The 12,217-nt window shown below is 35.8% G+C and overlaps 1 protein-coding gene across 1 annotated transcript in view; it reads left to right on the top strand.

Annotated features, from left to right (window-relative positions):
• The window catches only part of LOC124359260 (cell wall protein DAN4-like), a 33,341-nt gene extending 22,068 nt beyond the window's left edge, over window positions 1–11,273 (top strand). The window contains exon 9 of the mRNA XM_046811866.1: window positions 11,083–11,273. Coding sequence (XP_046667822.1) covers window positions 11,083–11,219 — 137 coding nt within the window. The 3' untranslated portion in view covers window positions 11,220–11,273. The remainder of the gene's footprint in view (window positions 1–11,082) is intronic.
• The last annotated feature ends 944 nt before the right edge of the window (window positions 11,274–12,217 follow it).

Here is a 12,217-nt window from a genome sequence, read left to right as displayed (position 1 = left end):
CTCACAAACCTCTCGATATCATTAACATCTCTGTCCAGAAATATTTCACCAACCATAAATGTAAGTAAATTTCAATCTCACAAACCTCTCGATATCATTACCATCTCTGTCCAGAAATATTTCACCAACCATAAATGTAAGTAAATTTCAATCTCACAAACCTCTCGATATCATTACCATCTCTGTCCAGAAATATTTCACCAACCATAAATGTAAGTAAATTTCAATCTCACAAACCTCTCGATATCATTACCATCTCTGTCCAGAAATATTTCACCAACCATAAATGTAAGTAAATTTCAATCTCACAAACCTCTCGATATCATTAACATCTCTGTCCAGAAATATTTCACCAACCATAAATGTAAGTAAATTTCAATCTCACAAACCTCCCGATATCATTACCATCTCTGTCCAGAAATATTTCACCAACCATAAATGTAAGTAAATTTCAATCTCACTAACCTCTCGATATCATTACCATCTCTGTCCAGAAATATTTCACCAACCATAAATGTAAGTAAATTTCAATCTCACAAACCTCTCGATATCATTACCATCTCTGTCCAGAAATATTTCACCAACCATAAATGTAAGTAAATTTCAATCTCACAAACCTCTCGATATCATTACCATCTCTGTCCAGAAATATTTCACCAACCATAAATGTAAGTAAATTTCAATCTCACAAACCTCTCGATATCATTAACATCTCTGTCCAGAAATATTTCACCAACCATAAATGTAAGTAAATTTCAATCTCACAAACCTCCCGATATCATTACCATCTCTGTCCAGAAATATTTCACCAACCATAAATGTAAGTAAATTTCAATCTCACAAACCTCTCGATATCATTACCATCTCTGTCCAGAAATATTTCACCAACCATAAATGTAAGTAAATTTCAATCTCACAAACCTCTCGATATCATTACCATCTCTGTCCAGAAATATTTCACCAACCATAAATGTAAGTAAATTTCAATCTTACAAACCTCTCGATATCATTAACATCACTGCCTCTGTAAAATACATCCTAATGAATTAGCCATAAATATTCATATCTGCAAAGTCGATAGGTTTATTTACTGCTCATAAATTTAAACTAAACGAATCTGACTAAGATTAAGCAGGTTTCGTTCGGTTTGTGTATGGTCTATGTTGGTGTAGATATATAAACATTTTGTCTTCCTTCGCAAAAAATGGGATCCATCGTAGAAATCAAATACATATTTAATATCACATCGCATTAAAGTACAAAGTTTATAGTATGGAAACGAGTATTTTACCTAAAATTAAAACATACATATATAAAAGTTACACGTATATTCTAAATACTCTTACATTTTGGATTAACACTTGAAGTTGCAACCATAAAAAGTATTATTTTATTACAATTTATGTTATTTTTATTCTTCCGGTGCAAGGAGTGATTTGTTTATACGTTTATACATCGTATACAAACAAACATCTATGGTCTTATTTTACGCCATAGTTATATCAGCGTCCATATCTAACAATATTGAAAGTTGCCATTTTTAGTCGAACAGTCGGCCTTCTTACGATTAACTATGTTTAATTTAACTTTCATTTCCGTTTCTCAAGTTTGGTTTTGAGCGCGTCAAGCTAAAGGAATTCTATTATCTGAGAAACTAGTTATTGTACGATAAATATATAAAAACACTTGCAAGATACCAATTATTTTGAATATTTTATGACTATTCCAACGGTACTTTTTTCAACGAAATCCGTCAATAAATAAGCGAGCACGACCAGGTATGCTTCCACAAGCCGGTAGCAACAATCATGTCAAAACAGCTGATGCCTTTCAACTGACAAAATGTTTGTTGCTTCTTTGTCACCCTTTGTATAAATTACCGGGGATAAACATAGAAAGTAGTACAAAGTAATTGTTAGGAGCTATAGTTGATTTTACTTGAAATATGAATGCCACTATCTCTAGACAACAGTTAATTTTATTCTCTACAAAAGACTATTTTTCCCGATCATTTACTAAAATTTCCCTAATTATACGAGTACGTAAAGATAAATAATCTATATATTTAAGTATAAATAGGATACATTTTACTACTTAATTTACATAACGAGATCCTATATGAGATAGCAACGCTGATTAACAACTCAGAAACATTACGCTATAAATATCAGCGTTTACTCATTTGATTCATGTACTCATGTTTGTTCATGTTATGAGTTGGTTTACAGTGTTCCCAACTGGGAGCTCCATTGAACAGGTGATTAGACTAAACCGTAAATAAAATGATAAAACTATGTAACAGAGTTTCGAAGAACCCGACAGAACGTAACGAAGCACTTAGCACAACTTAGCTTTTCTTTCACCTTTTGACCCCAAAATCAATAGAGTTCTTCCTTGATCAAGAGACCAAGTTTAAAGTCTCTAGAACCTTTCTATTAAGTTATCCTACATTCAAACAGACATACAACGACTTACGCAATACCTTAAGGTTAAGCAATACCTTTCGAGTCCTTAAAAAAAAGGATTAAGAATACGCATTAGGTCCAGTTCTGGACCCTTTCGAGCTTCAGCGGGGAAACTGACGACTAGCGCGGCGTGTGGACCTCACGAGCTTTTGAGAAAGGTCAGACGCCAACGTCGCCGACTTGAACTCGAACATCAGCCAAGAACATAGCCAGGAAAAAATGGGGGTCCAGACTACTGGTATTTTCCTGTAGTGGACAGAGAGTAAGGCCCCATTTTGACCCTTAAAACTGTCTTGACCCATTTCTTTGTTGAGAACGATATTTCAGTAGTACATGCTAGTAATACTGGATTATTTAAATAATAATAACAGTTCACTAAAAAGTAATTGAAAAAACTGAAAATTTGGGAGGAGTCCAGACCCCTTGGACCCCCTCGCTGGCTACGTCCTTGACACCAGCCCACACGTATAATCCATTCGAATATTGTGAAACCCAAGAGTTTTCAGAAGGCGAACGCTATAGACTATCATCTCCGAGGTAGCATCTGAGTAAGGTGGCCGACAGCAGACCTGAAGGGGCTCGTCCTCTCTCACGTGTGCGATGTCAGGTTATTCTCTCTCACGTGTGGTGGGGGGGAGGTCGGGTGATTGTAAAACAACAATCAATATTGTGAGGTGCCAGCATCATCTTATTATTTTCCTACCTATGGTTATACTCCGACTCATTTCTGATTGTTTTGTAAAAAAACTTAATAGTAGTAATAACAGAAGAAGTAAGGAACTCTTAGTGAGCGGGAGAAGTCCTTGCGGCAACAACGGTACCGCGACGGCTATGACAAGGCTACGAGTTCAGTTTATTAATGTGAAACAACCTAATTATCTCTACAATAGTAGTGGATCCTTGGGCGTTTCACCTTAGCACGCAAGACTTCTCTAGTGTAGTGCGTCTGTTAAAGTTGTAAACAAATTTGATGGCACGATATTTTGTTTAAATATCACTGTTCGACTTACGTCTCTGGTAATTTTGTTTGTAATAATAATTATTTCTTGCTTATCAAACGCAACAATACCTTTATGCCATGTATTGATGTACTTATGTAAAGTAAGGAATATTACAAGAGCTACATGAGCCATTATCACTTAACCTAGTAATCGCTCATACCTATATTTTCTCAAAATGTAATTGTAATGATACCTGTATGTGTTCGTAGATAAATGACACGTGTTTTTGTGATATATACAGTATATTGTGGTATAATATATTGACTATATATCATATAGTGAGTAAACTGAACGGTCGGAATAGACACTCGGTCGGCGGTCGCTGGACCCGTCACTCAGAGTGTGGCCGGCGTGTCGGTTGGTCCCAAACTATGACCGCAGTAAGTTATCAGTCGGACTAAGTATGTATTTTCTCTATCATTATAAAAAGGCAAACTCAATTATGCCACTTAAAATATCTTAGACGGAATTTCAACGGAGCAACCGGCACTTTTAGACAGATCACTTTTAGGCCTGCGTCTTCGGCCTTTTTATCACGTGTGTATTTATATTTTCTTTGTCAGGGCAACAACGCAAACTCAACTGATTTGTACTAGAGATGTCTTTGGCCGCAAATAGATTATAAGGGCTGGAAATTGACGCCTTTTTAACAGAACTAGATTTTGAAAACAAGATTTCATGTATTCCCTATATCATGCATGGCAACTAGGCGAATTGAACAGTGGCAACGTAAATATGTTAGGCCGGAACCAGATTTCAACGTTCGGAATAGATTTTTTAGACCGTTCCTTGATAAAAAGGCTCTCTGTAGAATTTCTCAGTCATACGTATGTACATGTATTCTTTCTTTTGACAACAACCAAACTCTACTTATGGTACTAGATATACAAGTATACAACTGGAAGTATATTACAAGGGTTACTGCTGGTATTAACATTAAAAACCAGAAGAAAACTCGATTTAGCTGTGTTTATTCTTGGTTTTAAAATACTATTTTTTACACGGTTGGAGTTAGATGCCATGGCAGCTTTCATCTTGAAATATCAGAATTAAGTTAATAGTAGTAGGTAGTTGTAAGGTTCATCGTGACAGATTTTTAATTACTTATGGATTGTTTTCAGTTTTGGCCAAAAACATAGTCACTGTCACAAGACATTGGCTATTGTGGTCCATAGCGAAAACAATAGCGAATGCACAGGAAACTCGCTACTTCGCGGCGGTATTGACAATAATATTGATATGCCTATAATTATTTCAATGCCATTTTCAATATTCCGCACCATCGCATTGGCGGTGGAATTACAATGATTCTAGATTTGTATCAATACGCTAGATTGTTTTATATTTTTTAAACATTGTTCAATTTCAAATAATATTAACAATATGACTCAATATTGATTATACTGCATTGAATGGATATACAGTGTGCTCCAAATGTTATGCACATCGAAGGAATATGGGAAATGGACAAAGTTGTGCGTAATACCAAGACCAACAAATCAATTTGTTTATTATTGGTTGCGTCGTTCACTCGCTGAGCCAAAACACTGTTTTTTGTCAAAATTTTTAAATTGTCACATATATCTTATTAGTACCTACAATGGAATGTTTTTACATCAGTATATCTGCATGAACTTTGTTATAGTTTTTAAACATTTTAATGAAAGGTTTTTCAAGCCCAGAAAGCAGGTGCTGTAGGGTTCAAGGTAATTTTTTAATGCAACAATCATTTTTACTTAATTTCTTTTTACTGATTTCAAAAATGCCATATATGTTGAACTTTTTTTGTGGTTTACGACAGATAATTCATAAACCCCCGTTTGTATATGGGGTTTTAAAGGAATTTGTATTATACTATTCGGATGGTTGGTAAACCTGACTGATATTTCACCGCATATAGTGTTGGAATCAGTTTGGTGAAACAAAAACATTACATGACAAGGCCAGTCTAAAAATTACTGTTACTGACGTATTGTGTCTGATTAGCACGATAGCATTTTTAGTTCAATAGTATCATTTATAATCTTATAAAAATATAAATCATCAACAAGCTAATTAATTTTTTTAGCATAACCTCTTTTATTCTATGGAAAAATATCATGTTCACAAAACTTGACGCCATTGGATTCTTTGGCATAAAACGTTAACAAAGTTTATACGTGCAGAGTAACATTTAGTATTGAAATCTTAGGATGAGCGTGATGCAGAGAACGAGCCACATTAAAACCCTTTTGTAAATTAAAAGCTACTTAAAACTTAGTCTTATTTGATTTATAATTACTTATTTTACTCTAACTAAAAAGAATAAAATAAATAATTTAAATTGTTTTATGTAATAGGAATGTAAACGTAAAAATTCAGGTTTTAAGTAGCTTTTAATTTGAATATTTATTAAATGTTGCATTACAGGAAGATGAGTAAGTTTGAAGTACAAGACAATCCTCTGGTCAGCGAAGTGAAACCAAGGCCAAAGTCGAGGTCACTTGTGGGAACTGCGACCAGTCACTGACACTTCTCGCGTGATCTCAACTAATAGTTTCTTACTGACATTTTCTTTGTGTCAAAAGCGACGAAAAATGTAGTCACTAACGAAATATTAGTAGTATTAGTATTAGTACGAAGTATTAGTATAAGTCACAATACGTGGTGGCGTAAACAAACAGTTTTATACTATTACTACTGTATAACACATTCAAATCATCGGTTTACTTCAGTTAATCCGGTGATAACTACAACTTACAAGAGATTTAGCCATTAATACAGAGCAAGGCTTACTTCAGCTTCGGCTTACTTCAGTTTATCCGGTGATAACTACAAGAGATTTAGCCATTAATACAGAGCAAGATTTACTTCAGCTTCGGCTTACTTCAGTTAATCCGGCGATAACTACAAGGGATTTAGCCATTAATACAGAGCAAGATTTACTTCAGCTTCGGCTTACTTCAGTTAATCCGGCGATAACTACAAGGGATTTAGCCATTAATACAGAGCAAGACTTGTCTTTTACATTATAATAAACAACTGTTCTAAAGAAAATAGTACTATTATTTTACTTGTAATGAAATAAATACTACTTTAGACTTTTTTGGAAGAATATAATTAGTTAGACAAAAAAGTTTCGCTATTTCATAACGTGACATATTTCGAGTAAAATCATCATATTTCTAGTTTCAAAGTGCAGCCAATATTGGCCAAAACTATAACTGAGCGTTATCATTTATTATTGTCAACAAAACTATCAAACTAGATTTAGGTAAATTGTGTATGTATACAAAATCAGCCTATTGCAATTGCCCTCATGGTGACACATCTGCAAAACTTTACTGAACTTCAATGCAGAGCCCTAAACCAGCCTCAGTTCAGAAGTATGCGTATATATGTGCTATTTACCCAGGAGGGTTCACTTCCGGCTGGTTTATACCTTTCTGATGAACCCACATTGGACACAGCAAAAACCGACATGTCACCTGGACAACCTTATGGATGTCCAGTAGCGGCACATCTCTAACCGCAAATGTCGGGATCCTGGGGTGCAAGGCTAATTCGATAGATCTAGTCTACCGCGGGAGATGGCTGTTGGATTTCTTGGGGTGTGTTCCCTAAGAGTCAAAGGTTCTTGATGGCTTACACATAAGGGTGTTCCACCCCCTGCCTGCTTTGATTGGAGGGGCTGGTTCAGAGCTGGCTTCCCCTTCTTCCGAGGTAACATGACTTGAGATTAGTGCCCTAAATCCTTCCTCGTGGATCTCGACAAGAGGCGCCCCCCCCCCCCCAAGATAGAAATGCTAAAACAAGTTTAAACTTGGTGTAAACATTAATCTTTTTAGTACTTTCACTAAGTTCGTTGGTCAGCTAGGTATGCAATTTATTTCCGTCATAGCACCCGTTTACACTTTATTTTTAATTCACAACTCGGTCATTTATGAATGTAGAGAAAAACTAAAACTGTTCTGTAATGCTTGTAACATTTTCTAAAATGTTTGCTACGTACAGGTTTTGTATCTCTAGAGGTTTCCTTCGAGATATTGAGTACATGTCAATTCCACGAGAATAAATTAATAATATTTCAGTTGTCACAAAATCTACCCAGTTCCATCGACAGAGCCGGAAGGACTATTTAAAACTTCTATTTAGTGTATACTGAAAGGTACGCCGCACAATGTGTCGCCTAACAGACTTCGCTGAGGCTGCATGCAAAACTGTAAGTCCATCGTTTATTTCATTCACGAAGTGTCCCTTCTTCGGATAGTGACACAGAACATAATTATTACATACTTTTGAATCAAAAAAGATAAATTGTGTCGGCTCATTCGGTGATAGGATTCAGACAAATTCCATAGTTGGACATGCACCATCATAAAACTTGTTATTGCCTATGTAGATGTGGTGCAAAATAATGTACCTGAAATGTTTCTCGAGATGTTCTACATTATTTTTTCACATGTTCTTCATTAAGTTAGGTTTAGTAGCAGTTTTTAAATAATAAAAGTTTCGGTAAACTAAGGAGGATGCGATGCAAACACTAAACGCAAGGATGCGCTGAAATCAAATCATGTCATCAACATTTAACATTGAGGTTCCACTCTTTTTTCTACTCCCATGACTAAACGTCTACATATTAAAGTCACCCTAATATTGTGTGTGTTGGGGTAGGTAGGCTACATGTGTTAAGGTATTATATTTTAACACGTCTTATAATAGTAATCAGTCTGTTTGCAAGTCGATTTATTTTTCTATTTTCTCATTGCCATCATAGTTACCTATAAGACCAATGTGAACATATTCGCTAAACGCTCAGTCAAATCCCATGGAGTGACAAGCACCATCATCGATCGAACTCAGTGCTACTGAAGGGCTACAACTTTCTCTAAAATTTATAAAATCGATAACTGTTTTGAAAAGGGTCTAAAATTCGAGACCAAAGTTTGACTTCTTCAGCAACGAAAGCACAATATTATTTTGCCACAATGCAGGTAAGCAAGCAATTGACAACGAAACATTGATCAGCTTCATAATCGTTCCCAAACAGTAGGGGTTAATAGTCATAATCATTTGTTTAGATTTGCTATCCACTATTTACCACAACCTGTTATGGGGTTAAATACCACTTTGCATAACACCGTTGCAAACATGAATGCTTATAAAACCTCAATTTATGATAACATGCTTGATTATTTGTGGAAAAGGGGACTTTTTATGTTTACAGTCCTGTGAAGCTCCCCAGAACGTATAAACATATTTTTCAAACAAGTTTTAGTTTAATGAAAACTAATGTCATGTTTTACATTTCTAAAGAATTTCATTGGGTAGTAGATTATTCATGTAAAAGGTTGATCGTTAAGTATATAATTTACTGTAGATGATGGTTGTTTCTAGAGATGGCTATCTTAGTGTTAAAGGAGTTTTCGAGCCCAAACGTGAGGAAAAACACTTTCCCTGCCTCCTTTAACTGCAAGAGGCTGTAACAGAGAAAGCCTTCCATTTTTTCCGAAGTATCCGAAGTTATGACTGAGACTGCAAATGATCCTACTTCATGGTGAATATAACAAGGTTATCTCGGCAGAAGGTATCTCAGGGACCCCGAACGTTTTGTAACTCGGAAGCAGTGCGTAGATCCCCAATATGTTTTAGTGCAATGGGATATTTCCTCTGCTTTTGTCCTAAGTAAAATACTATCTTTCAAATATTACCACCAACGTAATCTGGCTCCATCCGGTCATGTATCCACTAAATACTTTGGTGTATACCTATATGTTGTCACGCAATGGCTTCTAGATAAATTTATTATTCTTTATTTTCGAATACAAAAAGCCAACATAATAGATGCTTTTACTTCATAAACGTATGCATAGTTTGTATTTATTGAAAGTTTATCATGTTCTCTTCCACTTACAATAGTATGCTAAATGGGAGGGCCCCTTGTAGGGTTGGTGGAAAATACAAAAGTTCAAAACAAAGTTTGTTCTAATATTATTATTACTTATCATACGACAGGGTTTACCTGCCCCATTGGATTAAATTGTTTTCAACATATTTTAACTTACTCTAGTATCCTAAAACCATAATATTATTTAGAATAAAGATAATCTAAAAGTTAAATATGGACAGATTTTGACAAATTACCATTAGTTTTTGTTACTAAATTGCCCATATTTTATTAACTTACTGTGTATTGGTAAACATTTTTTCCCCTAGGAAATGTGTTATTAAAACTTGAAAACTTATGGATTTGTGGGTAGTTAAGATATTTGACATAAATCAGTTATAAATATTTAGAAAGTATACTTTTTTCCCCCTTGGGGCGGCCTACTGCCATGCACTTAAGCCTCAAGGGCTTTTTGCGCACCCCGGAAACACCATGAGGCCTACCAGTCTACAACTTCAGCAGTTCAACAAACCGCCGAAAACAACCTATCAGGTCCTCCTGGGAAAATTCACCACCCCTGTCCATGCTACCAAAGATGGCATACCGCTCTCTTGCTATTGCAGGGCAATCAAAGAGCAGGTGCTCAGCAGTCTCCTCCTGCTCATTACACCTTCCACAGAGCGGATCCTCCTGAAGGATGCCAACTCTGTGTAGATGCTTCCTCAGGTGACCATGCTCCGTAATGAGACCAATGACCTTAGAAGACATTGATCTGTTTAATGAGAGAAGGTCCGAAGCCACCTTGGAAGAAGGTGACTGTAATACCATTCTACTCACTCTCAAACCCGGATGCAACCTCCACCTTCTCCCATGCTCCGCGCAAATCCATTTCGAGACAACCCTAGAGGATTCACACCTTGGAACACCGCAGAACGGTTGAGGGCCCGTCATAATTGTTGCTGAGCCCTGGTTGGCCAGGGCATCAGCTCTTTCGTTCCCAAGAATCCCCTCATGACCAGGAACCCAACAAACATTGTTGATTCTGGCAAGGGAGGAAACGGTCTGATAGCAATCCCAAACCAGTTTGGATTTGATTGCACAGGAATCCAGCGCCTTCAGCGCTGCCTGACTGTCCGTGAAAATGTTAATCGTCTTGCCCCTATATCGCAGACGAAGATTCTCACGAGCACATTCCATAATGGCTGCGACCTCCGCTTGAAAGACTGTCGGATACGGACCCATAGGAACCTCCAGTTTCCTACATGGTCTCACTCCCAGAATTCCAGCGCCTGTGCCGCTTTTTGTTTTGGAGCCGTCTGTGTACCATTCGAGCTCCGCTGGTGGAAAGTATACTTGATTATAAACAGTGTTCATATTACCCTCCATAAATATACAAATTTATAAAACTTCGCAACTTTTATGAACAACCTTAGTTTACATATGTATACGTTTTATGCTAATGACAGTCTGAGTTACTCATTATAGACTTTATTACTTAGGGAACAGTGGAAGAAAAAAAGATCTGATGTGTATTATATGCTTCAGAATCCCTGGATTTAACCATGACGAAAATCTTGTATTGAATGAAAGCTAACATATAACAAAGCTATATGATCTTTACCATATATGATGTAATTGTTTATTAAACTTAAACTGCATGTTAAACATTGACTAAGTTAGTTTTCAGATTATTATATTGCCTTCACCACATTAATTTTAATTATTCTATATACTTCTTTTGGTGTTTCAGGGGTTGAAGCATCTCCAAGCCAAGTGCAGCAACACTTTTTGGCAACTCACCCATTTGCCTATTTTGTTGTTGATGTGGAAACCAAAGTTGCTCTGATTGCCGGCACCATCGTGGATCCCTTACTTCGCAGTTCTTGACAATCATCGACCAATTAACCAATATTTATTACAAATTATATTTTTACTGAATCATACGTTTTTAAATGATTAAGCCTGCTCTATTATCCATGTAGATGATTAATTTCAAAGGAATGTGGGATTCTATATCTGATCTCATTGTTTGAAATCAATAAATATGAGTATGCAGGATGAAACACGAATAAAGGGATTTCTTTAGCTTTAGAAACATTTATCATATAAGTCCTGCTCATGAGAACTCTCAAAAGTTTAAATCTACTTTTGAATTTGGTTTACAAATTTACAACAAAACTTATAAATATCTCTCAGACCCGAAATAAATTTAGACAAATATAATATTTACCAATAGTTTAGAAAACTTTAGAAAATGAAAAATCATATTATAAACAAACATTGCCTCTAGGTACTTCATTGACTTTTTAGCTCTCGTCATTAGAACTATCCCATTATCTCATATCTAGCCGGGAGTAGCCTAATATAACACTAAGAAAGTGAGGGTATGGTCGTAAAATTGATTCGGAAATAATATTGCTTATTTATTACTTTATGTTTATCTCTTTACATAATTATACGATTGATTGTTACTTTCAATCAGTATGCTTTCAACGTAAAACTCCTGTTTATTGATATTGATCTAAAATATACCCGCGGCTTCATCCGCAATTCTTCTGCATTGCGTTAGGCCTAAAATTTCATGTATTTGGTTGAATAGTTCAAACTATTTCAGTAACACGGGAAGTATTTAAGACCAAAGTGAAGAAACTCCAAAATCGAAGTTATTAGCTTTCTTAGTGAAATCATTTATGGTATAACGTATTTATGGTAAACGATGGAGTGAAAAATGGGCGCAATGTCCTTCGATGATTTTATGTCATTCAGGTCTAAGAAGCCTATCTCTGTTAAAAGACAACTTAGATGGGTTATATAACAGTATCTAATTGTATAGTAAAAGTTAGACTACTTTGTCTTTTATATCTGCACTGATACCAGTTAAACCT

This window comes from Homalodisca vitripennis, chromosome 4 (assembly GCF_021130785.1).
Source record: "Homalodisca vitripennis isolate AUS2020 chromosome 4, UT_GWSS_2.1, whole genome shotgun sequence".
Lineage (NCBI taxonomy): Eukaryota > Metazoa > Arthropoda > Insecta > Hemiptera > Cicadellidae > Homalodisca > Homalodisca vitripennis.
The sequence above is the reverse complement of the archived record's forward strand: the minus strand, read 5'-3'. Positions and strand labels throughout refer to the sequence as shown.